Source organism: Dasypus novemcinctus, chromosome 5 (assembly GCF_030445035.2).
Source record: "Dasypus novemcinctus isolate mDasNov1 chromosome 5, mDasNov1.1.hap2, whole genome shotgun sequence".
Lineage (NCBI taxonomy): Eukaryota > Metazoa > Chordata > Mammalia > Cingulata > Dasypodidae > Dasypus > Dasypus novemcinctus.
In genome coordinates, this window is record NC_080677.1 from 73,406,353 (window position 1) to 73,429,693 (window position 23,341).

The 23,341-nt window shown below is 34.8% G+C and overlaps 1 protein-coding gene across 1 annotated transcript in view; it reads left to right on the forward strand.

Moving 5' to 3' along the window:
• Nucleotides 1-14,756, forward strand: part of SEMA3C (semaphorin 3C) — a 182,361-nt gene extending 167,605 nt beyond the window's left edge. Inside the window, exons 16-18 of the mRNA XM_058297107.2 lie at nucleotides 5,195-5,262; nucleotides 6,844-6,974; nucleotides 11,923-14,756. Coding sequence (XP_058153090.1) covers nucleotides 5,195-5,262; nucleotides 6,844-6,974; nucleotides 11,923-12,333 — 610 coding nt within the window. The 3' untranslated portion in view covers nucleotides 12,334-14,756. The remainder of the gene's footprint in view (nucleotides 1-5,194; nucleotides 5,263-6,843; nucleotides 6,975-11,922) is intronic.
• Nucleotides 14,757-23,341: the final 8,585 nt, after the last annotated feature.

Below are 23,341 nucleotides of genomic sequence, written 5' to 3' on the forward strand. Positions count from 1 at the left end.
ATACAAGCAGAGACTTAAGCAGAATATTCTGCCCCAGGTTGGAAGTGAGTCCCACTAGAGAAACTGATTACAGAACAAAGAATATGCAGAGTTCAGGATCAGCCAAGGTCATGGGTATTTTCAGTCATGATGGATGACAATGCTAACACCTGTAAATTAGGGGCAATGCGGAAGAACCAAATAGGACCAATCTTGTGCACCAAAAGAACCTTTTAAGTAAACCATTGCACTGATATCGTTTTATAGGTCTTTTATTTTATGTCACAGATACAGACTATAAAAACCCTGACAGATTAAAACAACTACCAGTTTTGCATATCAAGATCATTCTGATCTTTTTATCCACAAGTTCAAAAAATATTTATTAAGGGACAGATATTTGACAGGCAGTGTTCCAGGAGCTAAGCATATAGCAGTGAAAAGTAACAACAACAATAAGACAAAACTCCCTTTCCCTCCAGGAGAGTACATTCTAGAAGAACAAGACAGATGATAAACAAATAAATAAGGTAAATCTTTAGTATATCATATAATAATAAGTGATGTGAATTTTTGAAAGGCATAGAGAGTTGATACGTCATGTGTGAAGCAGGGTAATGTAATTCTAAATGGTTAGAGAACTGTTAACTTTCCCTGACTGAGGAAGTGATATTTGAACAAGGATTTGAGTGTGTTAAGGAAAGGCTCCAAGGCACCATCTGGGGGAATAGCACTCCTAGGAAAGGGACCAGCAACCCCTAAATCGGGATTGTGCCAGGATTGCCAAAAACAGAACCAAAGCTAATGAGGCTATAGTTGGAATAAAAAAAGAAAAGGGTAGGAATAAATGAGATCAGAAGACTCGATCATGTTGACTTTGTGAATCATCGAAAGGCTTTTATTTAGAGTAAGATGAAAAACTACCAAGGCATTTTAAACACATGAGTGTTATTATTTGAGTTTTGGTTTATAAAAGTCACTCTGTTTGGATTTGGCTGAGATTACAACTCTATGGTAGAGAGAGGATTGAGGTGTGGGGGGAAGAATAAGGAAGACAGAAGTTTTGAGATGAGTTTGGAGACTAGTATAGTGATTCAAGTGAGAAATAATGGTGGCTTGAACTGGGAAGGTGGAAGTGGAGATGGTGAGAAATAGTATGATTCTGGGTAGAGCCCATGGAATGTGCAGTGGTTGGATGTGAGATGTTAGAAAAACAGAGGAGTCAAAGATAATCCAAGGTCTTGGAACTGAGCATTTGAAAATATGTAGGTAACATTTCCCAAAAAAGGGAAGACACTGGAAGGAGCCGATGTGGGCGGAGAAGCATGAGATAAATTAATGGTACCTATTAGATACTCAAGTCAGGATGTTGACTAGGCCGTTGAAATATGAATCTAGAGTAGAGGGGAGAGGTCTGCCTCAGTAATTTCAGTCTTCTGTATTTAAAGGCATGAGATGGGAAAAGAACTGCTTTTTCAACCAACTGTCTTTAACATCCGTGCACAAAAACTCTATGTTGTCCCAAGCCATATTAAAAGTTAGCCAGAAGATCCATGGCCTCTTTTGATTTCTGCACAAGAATTTCTTATTTACCCTGAGATCTTCTGTCTTGGTCTGAACCCAGTCACAAAGAATGAAGGAAGTTAATTCCAAATGTGACCACATAAAAAATGATTGTGTGGCCACTTTTGTTCTTTGTCAACCAGATTTATTTTTCACTCCCATATAAGAATGTTAAGGTTTAAAAATTATTAACATAATGAACTGTTGGTAGGGTGATAATTTTTTTCTGTTAAGAAGCTCTAGAAATTGGCATCAAACACTTGCAATAAAATCTTCAGCTGAATGAAGCTGAAGCACTATGCTTTCCAAGAAACAACTGTGAGCTAGAGACCAAAAAGTGAATCTTACCATAGTCCTATAGATATACTGGCCTTCTATATACCATGCAAGGGCTGGAGTGAAGTACACTTCTCTGCAAAACTGTCAGATCTTAGCATTGACCAGCAAGTGATTTTATTTAAAAAAGAACAATTTTCAAGCAAAATTCTATGCTATATATATAGACTATAAATGCATATTTGAGAATTTTTTACATTTTAGAAATTACTGCTAAAATGTGAATTGACTAATTTGCCTGTGTGTTCTACTACTTATTACAACCCCAGTTATCATTTTAAGATGTGTGTTTAAATATACATCCACATTGTCATCAGCATCACAAATCCTGATCTTAACCATTTCCTTTTTAATAAACAACTAAAGCTGTCTTGCAAATCTTTAATGTTTCAGTATCATGCCTTTTAAGCCATACATTGTGGATTGAGAAGGAAAGTTGTAGCCATTAGAGAGCTACCTTGATTATCTCTAAAAGTGTCTTAATTCTATCACAAATAGTCAGAAAATACAATGCTATTTAAGAGATTTCTTAGCCTGCTCATAATCTCTCTAGGCTAGCATATTTGAGGTTTTCCTGAAAATATCTATACTATTTAAATTCTCCAAATTATTTTCAAAGTTAATTAAGCATATACTTATAATGAATATAAAATAAATATAGTGCATTACTTGTAGTGAGTACTTGCCTTTTTGTTAAATGAATTAACTATCTGCTGAATTCCCATATGCAGTATTTATTTCCTTCAGAAATTAAATGACAATAATGAAAATGATCATTTGGAATAGTTTTCACATTCATTTTCTTTAATAGTGTTAGCCCACCTGATTTTATTCTAATTGTGTCTTTGAATACAAAAATGGTTAGAGAATTTTATAGGAATGAAAAGGGAAAACATACCCTTTGCATGGAAACAGAACCACAATTATACTTAGAAATCAGAGTCTAATACAGAGTAAAATTATCAACTAGTATTGGCTCAGTATTTTCTCTTTTTTAAAAGCAGTTTGTTCATAGTAAACAATACAAGCATTTTTTTTCTCTCCAGTATCTATTATCCTAAATATTTGTCCATTGGTATCATTTAGGTCTCTAATGTAATTTATTTTGGATTCAGACTTGTAGTTGGAAACTATTTTAAGATAAGAAAATTATTTCAGTCTTCAGGTAATTATCTGTTTTCTCTATTAGAGGAAAGTGGTTTCATTGCTTATCCAAAGGAATAGACTATAATAGAGGAAACATTGGTTGCTTGAGCCAAATCCCAAATCCTAGATGAAAATATGTTGCTCTGCTCACTTGCTTTCAGGATGTTATATGAATACTTCCAAGGGAAGCTATGTATACAAAGACTCAGATGGCTGCCTTGCTGAGCTCATTGTTTACGCCAAGCCATAATAAGGTTTTTCTCTATTTAAATGTCTTAAAACTATGTGATGCTCTAAATTCAGATTGCCCAACTTGCAGGTTTACATACATGAGTGGACCATTATATGGTGCTGATCACAGGACAATAAATTTAACCTTCTGGAGTGATATAGCTTGTCTAGGCAGGATAAAATAACCAGTTCAGCCATAAGAACTCTCACATGGTGCTCATATATTATACACTCTCAAGCTGATTTTTAGTAAATAATGCTGTAACTTTAAACTATAGCAAATAAAATGCAGTAAAAACCTGAGATAGGAACTATCCTGCAATATAGTGTTAATCGCATTTCCTGAAAGAAGTATGACTAACACCATTTCAATTATTTTTTATGTGTTCATGGTTGTATAAAAATTTATAATTAAATGTATCATGTTTCTTTTTGGAAAAGGAATGCAAAAAATGGTCCATAATTTTATACACATGAGTATATTTCCATAAATAGATATATATATTCCATTTTACACATAAAGTATTAACTATTTGCTGTTATGTTAAAATGATTTTTTTCCATTATGAATGACTTTGAAATTAATTTTGATTTGTGAGTTTAATAACCATGGTATGATTGTAATATTTTCTGTTCTTCTTGCTGAATACTTTAATTTCTTTTGAAGAATAAAAAGATGAACAGATTCTTAACAGTTAACCTGATTAAGTAATATGTTCATTCATATTTACTTTTTAACATTTAACATTTAAACTCAATTTAGCCCTGGTCCCCAAAAGTTAAAGAGTGTTTTCCTTCTCTTGGAGCAATTTCTTATCCATCATGCACTGCTAAGATTTCAGCTACTCAATTTTGATTTATTATCTTAAGCAATACAGTTGAAACCAAAATACTTAGTAAATCTAAGATTCAGGAAATTAAAAATGTATGCAAATAATGTAAAATTAGTAGTTGGATAATCATTAACTTACAAAGAATATAACTAAGTTTTTGAAATGCTTAAGCTAGTAATGATAACTAAATGCACTGAGTGAACTTTGTTTGGCTCTTAGACAAACTTAAAAAAATCCATGAGGAATATTTGGGGGATAAGTAAGTAAATTTTAATATTGAATGCTTAATACATGATATTATGGAATTAATATTGAGATCTTTACTGTGATAATGATATTGCTTTTGTGTAGGGAAATGACTTATTCTTAGAAGATACATGCTAAACTATTCAAGAATTAAGTATCAAACCTGCAACATATTTTCTGACAGCTTTGATATATGCAATCCATACATGATATACACTTAGATGCAAAGAGAAATAAAATAAATGTGGCAAAATATAACAATTGGTGAATCTAGGTATACAGGTGTTCGTTCTACTCATATATCAACTTTTCTGTAACCTTGAAATTTCTCAAATATAAAGTTGTGGAAATGCTTATTTTAGTACAAGAACAATTGCTTACTTTTTATTAAACTTCCACATTCTATCTCTGTACCTCTTGTTTCAGAAAAGTTTTAATGGGTCTGGAAAATGTTAGAAAAAGTTTTCTTTTGTAAGATGAATGTTTAAAAATAACTTTCATAAGAAGCGTACTAGTGAATTTGTATTTGGAGGTTATAATTTTAGATAATTTTGGATTAATGACTTAAAAATAGACTTAAACATTTGTGCTATTAATTATGGAATCTAGCATTTTTTCGTTCCATCACAACTGGTGTATGCATTTATTCAGACTGAAAACAAAGGGTAAAAACATATCCATCCTATCATTGAAAAATTGTGTGAGAGATACAACAGCCTGGTCAGATAATCAGACCGCCTGTTTTTAATTTTTGAAAGTCTAGTCAATCAAAAGTTGTGAAGTTAAAAACCAGTCTTTTAATGGTGGTGTCATTGGCCACGTTAGTTCTAAGACACTTTTATGTATTCCTGCACTTACAGGAGGAGCCGAAGACAAGACGTGAGACATGGAAATCCATTGACTCAATGCAGAGGATTTAATCTAAAAGGTATTAAAAGTGAGCAGTGGACAACCTAGGCAAAGATGCACCTTTCATATTTTCAGGAGGAGAAGCATTCCATTAGCTCCAACACTTGTAAAGGAAGTTTCAATATAAAAATTCCTGTTATTCTTGTATGGTCATTAAAAAGTGAAATGCCATTTGTATGGATTCTGGAATTGTGAAACAAATATCTGGGAACACAGATCCCATAGACTGGTAGATCTTTCACATGGATAATAATTACAGACTTCTTCAGCTTCTATTTTATTTCTATGGAAAAATATTTGAGTTTTTTTTGTTTATCCTGAAGAAAAAATAGCAGCAACTTGGTTTTACAGTTTACAAATTTTGGCAATCCTGCCTGTGTCTGACGACTGTCTAATCCTGTTCTTCCTTTCCTGCCTCAGAAGTACTGTTGTTATACTTTCCTCTCCAGTCCCCCACCCCACCTCACCAATTTCAAGTTGTCTCCTGGCAGTCTTGCCCCTGCTCACCCAGGCGCTAACAAATGATGAGACTCCTATTTCTATTCTTTTCATGCACGGCTTTTCTTTAGTAAATTAAGATAGGTTTTGCTTACTTGTTTGAAATTTGTAGCCATAAGTATGAGGGACTAAATAAAGGTTATCATTTTCTGATTACTGATTGTTTTACAATGTGTTTCATTTCCCCTTAGTAGTACTACTAGTCACAGTGGTGGGGATAGTGATAGTAGAAATAATAGCAAACAAATTTTGATGCTGATTCTGGGTCAGTACCTGAGCTAAACTTTATTTATGGGTTATTTCACTTAACGTCAAGAAACTGTACTCAAGTAGATTCTACTACTATGCCTGTTTTACGAACTAGAATTCTGTCCATGTTATTTTAAACTCTAAGCTTCACATAATTATTCTCAATGCTTTACGTAATTTAATACATTGACTGAGGAACCTGTGTAAAAAATATTATATCCAAGGTCTGGAGTTTAGTAAAAATAAGGCTCAGAGAGATCAAGTTACTTGCCTGAGGTCACACAAAGTTGTGGTGAAGCCAGAATGCTACCCCAGGGACCTCTTATTGTGAAGAATGTGTTCTCAACCACATCCCACTGCAGCCACACCTTGCTTTCCACCTTTTCCTAATGCTTTTGAATTTCATCTATATTACATTGGTTTGGAGGTTTAGGGGTGGGATACCTCGTTTCAAATATTGACCGGCACTTACTAGCTCTTTAACTAGAGGATAAGTTATTTAAATTTTCTGAGCCTCAGTTTCCTTACGTGTGAAAAGAGAAAATATTACCTAACTCACAGGGATGCTAGAATATTTAAAAGGTCAAGCGGATATTAAGTATAATCCTTGCCTAGAGTAATTCTTGAAAGAATGTTGCTTCCTTTATGTCTTTCCACCTTCTCTTTAGATTAAACACAATTTAATAGTTTATTAAACAATTATCTCTGCCTTTTGCTGGCTGCCATAATTGGTCCCAATTTTATTGAGAAATAAACATTTATATAGGAGAATGTGCTCTAAATTCAAGTCTCTGTCTCTCCATCTCTCATCCTCCTTCCTCCCCTCCTCTACCCTTTTATTCTTGTTTTTCAGCATATAGAAATTCAGCTGAAATTGTTCAGTACGGAGTAAAAAATAACACCACTTTCCTCGAATGCACCCCCAAGTCTCCGCAGGCATCTATCAAGTGGTTATTACAGAAAGACAAAGACCGGAGAAAAGAGGTGAGCAATGCCACCCAGCAGCAATCACTCAGGGCTTGGGAGAGAATGTTAAATCACTGTGGGTCAGTAAGGTTCAGATCAAATGAAAAAGGAAAGGCACAGGAACATCCTTGTTGTCAAAGACAGTGTCATCATCATGAAAATCCTGATAGTCAGTGGATTAAGTACAAAGCCTCTCTGCCTGCTCACACCTGTAACACAGTTATTGGTACAAGAGGTTGGTCTCTAAGAGTATGGCATTGATGTGAAGAGGTATTTTGTAAAAGAAACAAGACGTGTGCAAATCCAGAAGCCAAGTTCTGACACAACATCACCTTTGTGTAATTCACGAGGTACAAGAGACTTACGGGGGAAAAGTTCAAATTTCTTTAGCAAGAAACCTTCATGGCAAAGAGCATTTTTCTGCTGTGTTGTAATATATTTCCATTGCTCTATTTTTCATAACTCTTGAGTTTCAGTTAGGTAATGTATGCAATCATTATTTATGGGACCACTGCCTTTATTTAGTGATATGGAAAAAAAGGCCTAGGTTTTCTATTAAAAGGACATTTATGCTAACCTTTGATTAGAAAGAGCTGTTTTTAAGGAGAAACATTGTAAAATGGCATGAGGTGATATATTATAATAAATACTGAATTTCATAATATTGATGTTGCGTTATCCTGAAAAATGATGGAAAAAATATAAAGCCCCAGGGTAGTCTAAGATGCTGTGCTTTTAGCAGTGCATTATAAAATCTGATGAAACTAAGGGAAAAATAGAACCTTAAGAATTTGTGTGTATTCTTCTGTTGTGGACAATTTTGGTGCTAAAATATTAAAGTCATTAAAGTTATATAGAATGGATACAGTTCTAAGCTATAAAAGACAGATAATGCAGCAAAGCTACTTAAATAACTATTGTCTGCATATGAGGAAATACTTTCTCTCAGACCTGCCTGTCCAAATACATTATGAGCTGTTCAGTTATTGTGGACCCTCAGTCACTGCAATATTAAACTTTATAGATCTGTGACATTTACATAAGAGATTTCATTATCTGGAGGAAAGATAAGCTTTAGGTGGACTTCTAGAATTCTATGATTATAAAAAAAAAGTGGGAAGTGATGTCACTCAAGGTGTTGAGCTCCTGCCTACCACATGGGAGACTCTGGGTTCAGTTCCCGGTGCCTACTGGAGAAGGCAAGTTGGTGCAGCGGGTAGGCAAGGTGAGCTGATGCAACAAGATAATTCAACAAAAGAGACACAAGAGGAAAGACAATGAGACACAACAAACCAGGGAGCTGAGATTACTCAAGTGATTGAGCACCTCTCTTCCACATGGGAGGTCCCAGATTCAGTTCCCTGTCTGTGTCTTCTTTTTTTTTTTTTTTTTTTTTTTTAAAGATTTATTTATTTATTTAATTTCCCCCCCTCCCCTGGTTGTCTGTTCTTGGTGTCTATTTGCTGCGTCTTGTTACTTTGTCCGCTTCTGTTGTCGTCAGCGGCACGGGAAGTGTGGACAGCGGCACGGGAAGTGTGGACGGCGCCATTCTTGGGCAGGCTGCACTTTCTTTTCACGCTGGGCGGCTTTCCTCACGGGCGCACTCCTTGCGCGTGGGGCTCCCCCACACGGGGGACACCCTTGCGTGGCGCGGCACTCCTTCTGCGCATCAGCGCTGCGCATGGCCATCTCCACACGGGTCAAGGAGGCCCGGGGTTTGAACCACGGACCTCCCATATGGTAGACGGACGCCCTAACCACTGGGCCAAAGTCCGTTTCCCCCCCTGTGTCTTCTTAAGAGAAGACAAGCAGACACAGAGAGCACACAGCAACTGCAAACAATGCGGGGGGGGGGAGCTGGGGGTGTAAATAAATAAATCTTTTAAAAAAAAGAAAAAAGGGGAAGGGAGAGAGGATGGGTGGGGAGGGAAGAGGAGGAAGAAAAGAAAGCTTTGATTAAATTATTATTTCTTTGGGATCTATTTTCTTTGGTGCAAAATCTGCCATCAAAGTAGTCTTAAAATTTCTCTATTCTAATTAATTTTAAGTTCTCTGGGAAATTTTTGATCATAATAGTTTTTCTACAAAGTAACACGAGGGGGGGTTAAAAGAGGAAAAAACAACAGCAAAGTAACATAGGGTAGAAGCCATAATATGTAAAGATGATTATCACATAATTGTAGTTCTTAGCCTTGGACAATAGTATAGAACACACAGACATGAATAGTCCTTTCTAGGAGAAAGTCTACCTGTATTAGTGCATATTAGGCATCTAAGACTCAAATCAAAATTACATAACAAGGCTAAGCTGTTTTCTTCTTGTTCAGTAGAAAGTTCAATAGAATAAGCGAATGTAATTTCTCTGACAAAATTAAAGTGGATAAATATATACAGGCTTGAATACATACCACAGAAATTAATAATGAAATAAAAAATGGAATATTTTATGGTTTTAGTTTTCTTGTGATATTCCTAATTTTCTCTTTCAGAGTGATCAAGAATGTGTAGGCTCAAATGTTACTATCTTAGTTTATCTTCAACCTCAAAATATAAGAATATTTTAATTCAATATTATGATAAATTAACTTTAACACAATTATAAAAATCTGTTTTGTTCAAAATTATGCAACACACAATTCCACTTACTCTTAGTATAATTAAGCTATTAATATTTTATTAACTTTAGCCTGATTCATCCTTAGTATTTAGCATAGGCAAAAACATACATTTACTTCTCATTTCACTGACTGGTACTTTTTTTTTTCTTTTTCTTGTTAGAGAAGTTGTGGATTGCAAATAATCATGCCTAAAACACAGGATGCCCATATATCACCGTAATATTAATGCTATTAGCTTGCATTGGTGTGGCCCATGTTGCAATTGATACAAGTACATGTTTATAATTGTTCAATTAAAATAGCCCGTACTTTAATTTAGGTTCCATTGTTTGTGTTGTACAGTTCAATGGATTTTTTTTTTAAACTTTTTATCCTGGTGCCATAAAGACAACTGAATATTTCCCCTTTTAACTACATTCAAATTTACAATTCAGTGCTGTTAATTAACATTCATAATAGTGTGCTACCATTACCGCCATCCATTGCCAAAACTTTTCCTTCATCCCAAATAGAAACTCTGTACATTTTAATCCTTAACTGCCTATTCCCTTCCCCTACTTTGTCCCCTGGTAACCTGTATTCTAGATTCTGATTCTATGAGTTTCCTTATTTTAGTTATTTCATATCAATATTATCATGCAATATTTGCCTGTCTTATTTCACTCAACATGATATCTTCAAGATTAATCTATGTGTAAAGGAATAGCATAAAGTGAAAACTAAAATTCTTCTTCTACTTCAATTCTTAGTCTCATTTCCCAGAGTATAAAGCTACCAAAAGTTGTTGTATGTTCACTTGTTATACAGCCCTGAAATATTTTCCATGCTTTTACCACTATAGGTATAGATAGTTTTATTTTATTATGTGAATAATTTTCTGCAATTTTCCTCTCTCCCCCTCCCTCCCTCCCTCCCTCTATCTCTCTCATACACACGCAAACATTTCCATATCAGTCCATGATTGAGCTACTTCACTTTTCTTGGCAGCAGAGTATCCCGTTATCTGAATGTACCATACATTTTTAAGCAGTCTACTAATTAGATTGTTTCCATGTTTTTGCTCTTGTCGAAAACATTATGTAAATAGTATCTGCATACTTATGAGAGTATATCTTCCAGATAATTTCCAGTAAATGAAACTGTGATATCAAATATTATACACATTATGGAGATATTTTGTAATTGGCTTATACAATCTTTTAAAAATGTTGCACAAAGAGGAAAAGCTTTCTTTTCCTTCATTTTTGAATGCATTGTGATATTATCTAAATTATTTTGAGGGATATTTTAACTTAAAAATTTTAATAAACTATCTCAAAGCTGTACTATATCTCAGCCCTTACTTTCTCCTAATGAGTCTTTCTCTTTTGCAGTTTTTTTCTTTCTCTCCTTCAAACACTATACTTTTATTTTGTACCTTTGTGTGTGAGTTATATTTTCTCTAAGACAATAAATCTTTTCTTTGGATTTTATTAATAGTAAAAGGTCTATTTGTGCAGGGTTTTCCCATTAAGAAAGGAATTTTACTTTCATTACCTTCTTTTGGTTTTGTTTAAATTTTTCTTTCCACAGTGAAAGAACATGACAAGGTATACATTTCAAAGAACTTCTCACCACTTAGCTTTTTATCTGTTCATTGGCAATACCATGGCTGGATCTATGAGGAATATGGATTTAAAGCACTTAGCTAATGTTTAGCAAATGCTGTTTTTCCTGTATAAACCTGTAAAGAAGGGGAAGGAGCAGGTTAACCCTAGCTTTTTATTATCTTTCCTTGAAAGTAAGATCAAGCAGAACACTAAACAAGACAAGGGCATTCCAGTTTATTTCAAGTCATTCTTCAGGTCTAAGAAAATTGAAAAAGGCCTTTGAAAATGTTCAAAACTCTACCCCTGCTTATATAATTTTTATTTAGGGAGAGGCAAAGTTTTGAGCATTATCAAGGGCCTTTTCTAATATTCCTTCATTCATTGAAAGAAGTTAAAATTCAACCCTTTAATTGTGACTTCCTGCTTTTAGCAAATAAGTGAGTGTTTCTGTTAAAAATAAAAATCATCACCTCCAGGGTGAGGAAGATATTTTAAATTATCTGCGAATTTCATTTATACTTCTGTTAGAAATGAGTGACAGTTTCACTTTCATTTTAATAGATTCAGTACCCCTGTGACAAGGTCTCCCCAAAAAAAGGCAATGGGACGGAACAAAAGTCTCTGTCCACTGAGAAGGACCTAATTAGTACTCAGTGCTTTTGCCAAATTTGTGAGAGTCAACAATCCTTTGTATAAGTTGCTCATACATATTTAGAATCTCATACAGATTTTCAGGACTTGGATGTGTTTCTCTCCTAGGTCAAGTTGAATGAACGAATCATAGCCACTGCCCAAGGACTCTTGATCCGCTCTGTTCAGCATTCTGACCAAGGACTGTATCACTGCATTGCAACAGAAAACACCTTCAAACAGACCATAGCCAAGATCAACTTCAAAGTTTTAGATTCGGAAATGGTTGCTGTTGTGACAGACAAATGGTCTCCATGGACTTGGGCCAGCTCTGTGCGTGCTTTACCCTTCCACCCAAAAGACATCATGGGGGCCTTCAGCCACTCAGAAATGCAGATGATTAATCAATACTGCAAAGATACCCGGCAGCAAAATCCACAGGGAGAAGAATCCCAAAAGATGAGAGGGGACTATGGCAAGTTAAAAGCTCTCATCAATAGCCGGAAAAGTAGAAACAGGAGGAATCAGTTGCCAGAATGATAATGTTTTCCTATGTGTGGCTTCTACTTCCAGTAACAAATGGCCTGACGTCAGTGATCAAAGTTTGAGGAAAGAATTTTGTGGTTTACCCATGGGAAATTCCTGAGAAAAGTGGTTACCTACCCCTACAGTGAATTGTACATGAACTGAAATGAGCATGCCTTTTCTTGTATGATACTGACTAGCACTAGACATGTCATGGTCCTCATGGTGCATATAAGTATTTAAATTAACCAGATTTTATTTATGTCTTTATTTACCCTTTCTTCAAAACCAGTATGCTGGCCACAAAACTAAAATTGTCACCTCCCTCAGTTGAATGAGGACCATAACCTTGTGGTCTTCCCTTATTAGGGGCTTAAATTTCTAATTGTCATTGATTTTATATATGAAAACATATGCCAAGTTCACAACTTTCACATAGTAAAAGTTGTATAAATGCATGTGACAGAGCAGCCGTCAAAAGAAATGCAAACTAGGTAAAAGACAGGAAAGAAGGCATTGAAAGTTGTATAAAAAACCATGATTGATTCACAAAGAAAACAATGAATTTATATACTTCTAGTGAACACTGTTGGGTAGGTTTTTTTTTTTTTTAAAGATAATTGTCAGTTACTGGTATCTTTCACTGATATTTGTTTCCTTATTTCAGGAAGATAAAATAACCTCCACCATAAAGCTCTTTAATGAGAGTTCTATCACTGAAGAATTTACATTTATATTCTTATATTACTATTTTCCAAACAGTGGCACTTTCTTTCTTTTTTTTTTTTTTTTGAAGTTATTTAAGTTATTCTAGACTCAGAGAATATAATCTTAAACAGTTTTATTGATTACTAACTTTTTTCCTAATTTTCTAATCTGTCTGGCAAATTAAACAATATAAAGAAATATTTTGAAGCATCACACTTCTATATGAGGGTGAAATCCATCATAAAGAAAAAAAAAGAGAAGGAAAGGAAATGCAATTTCATTACTTTTGGTTGTTTCCAACTTCAATAATTAAATTAAGTGTTAACCTCTTTTTTAACCAACCTCAGATATTATTCTGATTTTTAAACCAACACTTTAGATTTTTTTAAATAGTCTTGTGCGTGACAGAGAGGTGTTCCTTGTGTTGACTTTTATTTAATCTAATATTAATAAAAAGATATTCTTTTTAAAGAATATTGGTGCATTGTGTGCTGGCATATATAAATATAAAAATGTGGAAACTTTCATGGTGAATACAATCAATTATCTTCTAACTGTATGTTTGGAAAATTTTATTAGAATATTTTAATACTGAAAATTTTTACTCCAAATAAAAATTAAATGGATGATATATGAAAAAATTCTCTTTCACACATATTCTTACATTTCTTTAAAAATACTACTTTTGCCTTTTCATTGAAGTTACTTTTTAAGGCATTCTCATTTGTCCAAGTAAAAACAGAAATTGCATCATATACCTAAAAAACAAAATAAATTTTTTTCTAGTCAACAATCCATGAAGAAGATAATCAGGATAGCTGTATTATCTTTTTAAGTACCTCTATGTAAGGCTTCAAGGATTAAAATTAATGTTAAAATGAATGTAACCATTGCTCAGAATCTAAGAACATGATTATTAATTAAGTGGTAATAAATTATGGCATTTTAATAGGGGGCCTCAAACGTACAAAAATGAGAGTTACAATGCAAAACATAAATAACACCAAATGTCATTTAAAAAAGAAAAACCTATTGTTTCAAAGTGTCTGCTTCTAAAATAAACTCTAACGTAGCTTATACCAGGGCTAAAAAGTTGTAATGAAATTTCTTTTTCTCCTCTTCTACATGTACAAATAGAAATTGCATGTTAATGTAAAGCCAAAACCATTTTCTGTTATGGCCATTCTATTTTATGTACAGAGTTGAAAGTAAAATTATTTTAAGTCAGAGTATAAGGTAAACTATACAGATCCCCTTGCTTCATGTAAACCCAAACTCATAGACAATAAGGGTGTTTAGTTTTGTAATATTATTTGTGCTATTTAATACATTCTATTTTGAGCATTATTATATTGTATATACTTTTATTACTTTTCTTTTAAAAATATAGAAATCCTTGAACGTAATTCTGCCAAATATAAAGAAAATATTCTTTCTCAAAAATTTGATTAATGTATACTGAATGTTGGTGGTTGATTGGTTTTATTTTGTGTAGTTTGACAATTTGATTACTTAATATGTTTCTTGTTTGTATTGTACATAAAATTTCCTAGATATGCACTTTTTTCAAAGTGTAGGTTTGTGAATAGATTTTAGCACGATGAAACTGTCATTACAGTGAATGTTCACTCTGTGTAAGAAAACGAACTAAATGTAGTTAGCACATTAATATTTAATTGAATATTGAAGATTTAATTTGCCTGGAAAAATAAAACATGTTGAATTCCCAATAGAAGTCTTTAACTTTCTTTTAAACATAAAATTAAATTGCTTGATACCATGAGAATCTGATTATTCTTATAAGTCTTTTAATATTTTAAGGTTAATTAATTGATTTACCTATTTTTAAAATAATTTATATAGATAGTTCAAAATTTAAAATTTGTGGAAGAATACACATGGAAAACTCTCCTTTTACCATTATCCCTCATTTATCCATGTACCAACCTCAGAAACATTCAATATCATCAGTTTCCCGTGATTTGAAGACATTTTCTACATAACCAAGCAAATACATTCTTGTTTTCTCCCTAATATTTTTCATCTGCTCCTGTCTGTAGACAGTTATTCAAACTATATTATGTCTACATTGGGAAAGAAGTGTAGTTTCATAAGGTTTAAGTCTTTAGAACCAGACTAACTGGATTTGAATCCAAGCTTACTGTCATACCTTGGGAAAATTAATGAATCTCTCTGTGCCTTCGTTTTCTGCACGAGTTCATCCCAGTAAAGTGTTATAACATAACATAGAGAATTGTTATAATTATTAAATAACTGTGTTAACATTGCCTTTTTAAGAAGTAATGTCTTACTAGAACAGAAAAATAGTTATGTTCTATGTTAGTTTAAATGACAATGATCTATGTTAGGGAATCTTTAATGAATTGACCAGCTAAACAACTTATCAAGTATAAGCTTTATGAAAGTAAGGAGAGAGAAGTCAGATGGTAAGTTGACTCAGAGTTCTGGGAACATATTTGAATAACAGAATTATAGGAGCTTTCTTTTGTCTACTTCTGAGCTTTCAATATCTAGTAACATGAGTGGAGAAAAATTAACAAAAATTAAAAGTTGTCTCAACACATCTTCCAACCTGATGACGCTGTACTACTTCTTAACAGCCCCAGTTTCTCAGTATCTCCTAGTCTTTCAACTTAACATTAGTTTTTTAAATCTAATCATTTAAAACTTTTTCTGATGCGTTGTCTCTTCTACTTATGTGAAAAATTTCAAGAAAAAGATATCAATTTCCTATAGCTATTCTTCCTAGCTAAAGTCAAGAAAAACATTGCAAATTAGATTTGAAGCTTGTGAAAGTGCTAAAGCCTAGTTGAGGAAATTAGCAGACCAAGTTAAAAAAAATTTTACTAGAAATATTGAGAATTTAATTCTATGCATAATGGCAAAGCTGTGAAGACCAATGTGGAAAATAACCTTTATTTCCTGACATTGTTTTTCTTAAGAGTTTATCCTACCATCCTTTTATTCAACATTCTCTATATGAGAATATAACCCCTTAGGCAAAATCAAATCCAAGAGCAACAAATTCTATGCAAATTTGTGAACTTCATTGTCAAAAATATTTTTTTCTCCCTAAGGGACCCCTGGTATATATTTCAGCTCTTATGATTTCATACAATATTATCTTCATAGTGCACATGTATTGAGAATTGGAAAAACTAGCCCCAGGGTAAGAAAGTGCCAACTTCATTCCAGTGACTATAATGTGTATGTCTTTCAACTCATAAAACTTTACACAGAGTTTAAATTGTGTACTTCTCAGGGCTCTTAAGTTGCCATGCTTCAGTGGTACATACATAAAGTACTAATAAAGAATGCCTTTACAACAAACATATTAGAACTGTTTATTCTATTTCAAGATACCTCTCCATCCCCAAGTACAAGGCAGGGTGAATTCTATTGCGTTAAGTGTTTTTTCTCTGAATTATTTCTATAAAAATGCCATCCAAAGGATTTTAAGTGATCACAAACAGTGATTTCTAAAAAGCAAAAGAGGCTTATGCTGTAATTAATAAAAAAAATAAGAGACATCCCTGTTCTTTCTCTGGAGAGTTTTCGATATACATATGATCTTTTGGCTCATGAGGAGATACAAAGAGATGAAAGCAAGTTCCTACTTTCTTAGGTCTTTTTAATCAGTTATTTCCACAGTTACATGTAGGAAAGAAAGTTGTATGTTTTATTTTTCTCAAACTTCTTCCCTTCTCCACTACATCATGGCTAATCAAACATAGAAGTTGGACCTTTAAAGTATCGTCCCTTGAGTTGATGTGAACTGGCAATCGCAAGTTGTGGTTTGATGTGAGCTTGTCCCATGAATAGGAAAAGCAGGCAGGGGGAAACCAAGAAGAGAGCACACACCAGCCTGGGACATTCAGTGAAGTTCTTAGGATGTTTTTAAGCATGCCTATGTTTGGGGCTGTATCCACAATTAGGCACATGCAAACCTACAAACCAGCTATATTCAATTTATTTATTATTACAAAACAAATCTCAATTTGTTTTGAGTTTCTATTCCAGCTTCTCCACTATTAGATATATAACCTGGAAACATTCCTTATTCTCTTGATGCATTATTACTGCTTTTTCTAAAATTGGGTTATGATAATATCACTCACATGTGGTGGTTGTGAGAGTTAAATAAGTTACATGTGGACTTTTATAGTGCCTGGTACACAGCAAAAGCTTAATAAGTGTACGCTGTTATTATTCCATCAGGAGAGCAAAACCATTTATTTCACATATTTGAGCATCTGCACCTCTTTCGCCCAGACTGTATCTAAATAGTACAATTGATATTTGATGTTGTTTGTCTATTCTATTTGACCTTTACCATCAGTTCACAAGTGTCCTCTGAGTTAACCCTTGTACCTGTTGTATAGTCCCTTCAGGGTAAGTGAGATTTCCACATCTCCCAGAAACACTTAATTGCGTTGGACTTACCTGCTATTTCTGCACTGAGATACCCAGAGAGCTTCACCACCTAAAACCCTGTGAGGAGGTGTGCTTGTGTGTGTATGTGTGTTGTATGTGTTGTTTCTCCCTCTGCAGTCTTGCACTTTTCCAGGACATTAACCAGGAAGAGAGGGTGCACAACCCCTATGAGTTCACCACCATCCCTACCCATACCCACCTTCGCAGCTGTGGTCTTTGATGCAAAAATTATACATTGATTGCCTCCAGTCAGCTCAGTTTTCAAACATTGTCACTCAAATTCCCCCAAAGAGAATTTTACAAATGTATGAAGCTTTTACCAGATTTTAAAATTAACATCTAAGTTTTTTATTCCAAGTTTAAGTAGTTGCAAAAGATATAATTTCCATTGTAATATGAAATTTGATATCTTAAAATAAAAATTATGTCGCTTTTTTAAAAAGACAGCAATGGAATCAAAATGCCATAAGAATTTGTAAACTACCATCATATTTTTCATATTTTCAAGTCAAGAATTGTATATTTCTATTTTTTATCTGGATTGCTCCACAAAATTTTATACTAGTAAAAGTTTTATGTTTATAAGACTTTTTGTTGTTAATGCTCCCATATACCTCTGAAATAAAAATATTTATGTTCACTTACTTTTTATTTAAAATGTCATTACTGTAAGGCACTAAGAATTGAATTATTTATTTTTGATTATTAAAGTTAGAAGGTACTACAATTGTTCAAGAAAATAAATATATTCCACATTTTGAAAATCATTAAACATGAGTACAATGTTGTATTTAAAAGTTTTACAATTTTTTCATTTTTTAATACCCCAATTTATTTTTACTTTATTTTAATTTTTCAAAATCAGAATGTTTTCTATTTCTATTCTTTAACCTATCATTACTATTTCATTTTCCTATTAATTGAATTTGGCAATATATTAGGCTTCATTTTTGAAGAAGTTTTGGACCACAGAGGGGTTCAACTGTGGCAGAGGAAGAATGCTAGTGAGGGGTGTTATAGATGGGGTCACATGGTTGGGAGGGAGTTCTCCAGGGCATGTATATAAGGTACATAAAAATGTTCAGATATTTGTTGGGTATTTTCATAGTAGTTACAGTTACAAATGACAACTGAGGGAGTGCTGAGTTCCTCACCAAGGGAGCTGTGTCACATTCCCCAGTGGAACAGCAACAATCCCCCAAGAGCATGGGCAAAGAAGGATGGTCCAATTATGAGCCCTTGATACTGATGACTATGCTTATGAGACTGTGTGCCTGAAATGTGAACTAGGCCTAGACCTGCAGGGTGCCTAAGTATTACCTCCTGAGAGCCTCTATGTTGCTCAAATGTGGTCACTGTCTAAGCAAAATTCAGCATGTAAATACATTACCTTCCCTCCAATGTAGGGCATGACTCCTGGGGATGAGCCTCCCCAGTGCCAAGGGATTACTACCAATCAGTAACTGGTGATGCGACTAGGAAAAGACCTTTAATAAAAGGGGAAATGGTAAAGACAAATGAGTTTATATGGCTAAGAGTCTTCAAAAATGAGTCAGGAGGTCATCAGAGGGGTTGCGCTTATGCATGCCTCAGCAGGATCCCAGAGAGAGCCAAAGTAGATACAATCCCAGGTACTGGTACTCCTGAGGGCTGTGGAGACAGACAGGATCTACGATCATAGCAGTTGGCTTTGGAATTTAGTGTGCTGTCAGTGGACCCTACCTGGGAATTTTTGTTCCTGAGTGTAATGGAGTTGAACTCAGATGTGAGCTTTGTACACATGCCTCTTCTATCAGTTTTACTGAACCTGTGGTTGGTGCTGAAGTTGGTGTATACCCAGGAGACTTCAATCTCTGGACTGACCTTGTGCCAGCTGGGCCCTTAGTCTCTCAGCAAAGTTGTAGGTCCTACTCTCCTGTTTGTTGGACTTGCACAGGTCGGCTAACAGGGAAGTGAAGATAGTCAACCACCACACCAGAGAACCGAGAGTTCCTACAACTCCAAGTAGGAGAATCACATCCATCAAACATGTGGGATCTAAGCCCCCTCTTAATGTAGAGGTGGAGCGGAAATCACCAACCCAAGGTCCACAGGATGGAGGAATAAAATATGGATTAGAGTGAACTTGCTGGTATTCTACTATAGAACTATTGTGACTAATAATGAAAGAAACCGTAGCGTTGATTTGGAGAATGTGGCCAGGGTATTTGCTGAGGGCAGGGAGAGGGAAGTAGAGATGAGATGTGGGGGCATTTTTTGGACTTGGAGTTGTCCTAAATGTTATTGCAGGGACAGATGCTGTACATTATATATCCTGCCATAACCCACTGAATGTACTGGGGGAGAGTGTAAACTACAGTGTAAACTATAATCCATGTCATGCAGCAGTGCTCCAAAATGTATTCACCAAATGCAATAATATGCCACAATGATGAAAGAAGTTTTGATGTGGAAGGAGTGGAGGGGTGGTTGGGGGTGGGGCATGTGGGAACCTCTTATATTTTTTAATGGAACAACTTTTGTGATTTATGTATCTTTTTATAAATGACTATTTAATTAAAAAAATAAAGGCATATAATGAGTTGGAGAGAGTTTCAATTATTAAATTACCTGTTGTGGAAGTTTACATGGTTTATGAATTCCAAAAATAGATATTAGATTAAACTAACATTAGATTAAACTGGTCTGTTCCAATGGGCATATTAGATTATACTGGATTCAGAGGTTTCACTTTTATTTGATTAAATAATGATTAAGGCTTTGATTGGGCCATGTCAGTAGGACATTGAGTTCCTGATCCCTTGGTATGTGGGAACTCATAGAGAAATCACACCGCAGAGAAGGAAGGTGAGCATTTTGATCCTGGAGCCCACGAAGTGAACACACAGAAAAGCAGATACATGAGGAAGGAGAGAAGTTTCCATTATATACAGCAGAGGCCTTGGGAAGAGAAAAAAGCTGTTCACCTGAAAGTCTACAGCTGGCCTTGTAGAGAGAGCTGAGCCTGGAGAGAACCAAGCCCCAGGAAGAGAGGAACCAGCAGCCATCTTGCTCCAACAAAGGGCAACAGACTTTGGTGAAGGGAGTAACTTATGCTTTATAGCCTGGTAACCATAAGTTTCTAACTCAAATAAATACCCTTTATAAAACCCAACCGATTTCTGGTATTTTCCATAAGCATCCTTTTAGCTAATATACCTGTTGATGAATCTTATGTATGGAAGAAAGAAGAAAGTTTCAACCACAAAGCTACTTCGAATTTTTGTGTTTAGATATGAGAATGAATAACCATGCTTATGTAACTAGATGACAGTGAAAGGAGTTTTGTTATAGTGCTGTTAATCAAATATTTGAATACCTTTTGAAGACTATGCTTCACATCATGAATTATCACCAAAATGTATTTTATTTAATAAGCTAATGACTTAATTAGGTTTTCCTACACTTTAATATAAAGAAAGTATTTGGAAACCATCATTATTTTTCTCAATATTTGTGCTGATACTTCCAATTGTGCCTTTGATGAGTACTCTGGCTTTATGGGGCCATCACCATGATTTTTCCAGGATAACCCTCTGTTTCTTCTGTTTATGCAGACTCCTAGCAGCCACATTCTAGTTGAGTGACTTTGGGGGAGTTACTTAACCTCTCTGTGCCTCTTGGGTTGTTGGGAATTTTAAAATAGTATACATATATAAAGTGTTTAGAACATTCCTGTCAAATGATTACATTATTGTTGGTTTTATTTATTTTATCTTTACATGCTTAAATCCTTCATGGAGAAGCACTAGTGGCAATTTGTTAGTTTTATTATTATCGTTTTATTTTTAGGAGATACTGGGGAATTAATCCAGGACCTCGTGCATGGGAAGCAGGCATTCAACCACTGAGCTATATCTGCTCCCCAGTGAGTTAGCTTTTTCACTTGTTTTGTTTTTTGTTTTTAGGAGGTACCAAGGATCAAACCCAGGATCTCATACATGGAAAGCAGGCGCTCAACCACTTGAACTACATCTGCTCCCTAACAGGTTTATTATTACTCCCATTTCCTTATTCCCTTGGCACTGGCCTGCAGACAATCCAAGGGTCCTTATCATGTTATGAACCTTTTAGGTCTTTATTTTTGACACTAAACATTTTTCCAAACAAAGAGTAGACCCTTGACTCACTTGTTCCTCAAACTGAATTCCATGTCCATCAACCTGGAGTAACCTTGGAGTTAACAGAGAAGCTGGCTCCTGGGGGCTTAGATTTATTCACCCTGGATGCTAGCTGTCCTTCTCAGAGTGCCAGAACCTTGACTTTTCATAAGGTGTCTCAAAATCTCATCCAATAGCTTCCTGTCAGTTCTGTCCTGGCAACCATCCAGGCATGAAAAGTCATGTTCCAATATAAGCTAAATACTACACTAGGACCTCATATCCTTAGCATTTACAGCATCATCAAAACTACCATCATCCTTATCCTCATAAAAATAATCATTTATTGAGCACATTCTATGAGCATTCATATGTGAAGTCAAGCACCGCCCTTAAATGTGTGTATCTGATTCCCTCACAAGAACTTCAGCAGTAAATAGTATTCATCTCTTTTATAAATGGCAAAACTGCAGGTTCGATGCATTTAGTGACTTGCCTTGAGTTAAATAACCGACCAAAGACCAAACAGCTTGAAATACTAAGAATTTGGCTCCAAACTTTAAGTACCTTTAATAGTTTATGATCTTATTCAGGAATATCCATTACAAAATTAAAATAATTTGGATGGGTTTTATATGAAGAAGTCTTTGTAATATAGCTTCTGGGACATCTAGTCCAGGCCATGGAGTCTCTAAGAGCTAGATTTGGCTTTCTAGTTTTCTACTTATTGTCCTTCCAGTTCTGAGATCATTATTATCAAGACCATCTTAGGATTATTTGAGATAAATTATGTTAAGTGTTTAGAATTTATCTAGTATAAAATGAATATTGGATAAATATTATTTATATTACAATGCCCCTGATGCTGGAAATTCCATCTATTATTTCACCAAATATGAACTGAGCAATCATTATGTGCATGGCAGTAGTTTAGTCTTTGAGGTTACAGCATGAAACAAAGCTGAAGCTTACTTTCCAGAAGGGAATTTTTTTTTTAAATAATCAAATAAATATGTAGTAAGTCAGGTTGAGATCAGTGCTATGAAGAAAATTACATAAAGATTAAAGAATTGTGCAAAGATCACAGGAAAGAGTGTTCCAGGTAAAGGGAGATCCAATAAAAGGCTCTAAGGTGGGGGTAATTCTGGATGATTTGGAGAAGAGGAAAGATAATCTGAATGTAGGTTAGAGCACAGTGAAAGTGGGAGACAGGATCCAAGAGGTAGTGGAACAAGGTCATTTACATCCTGATGACCACGGTGAGGCGCTTGGGTTTGATTCTAAAGGTTACAAAAACCCACTGAAGAATGTGACCAGAAGATGTAATAGGAGTGACTTAAAATCAAAACAAAATACTTCTGGCTTTATGTCAAAGGACTCTTTTGAGAGCAAGAACAGTAACAGAAAACAAAGACCAACTTGGGGGTCAAGATGCATTTAACAAAGAACACGCAGCTCTGGTAGATAAAAACATTGACTTCTATTCACAGGGAGGCAGAAGCAATGGTAATCGATATGTCCCCACATGCGATTTTGAAATAAGGGGAAGGGGTGATATGTGAGAGTATTGATCTCCTGGGAGTGAAGAAAAATTGGTGATGTGCCTCAGAAGGTGAAAAGAGACAACAAAAAAAAAAGGTAAAGAAGGGACTTGAAGATGCCTAGATGTTGTCCTAAAGCTAGAATACGCAGAAATTGTCAGAACAAGGATTTATTACCTG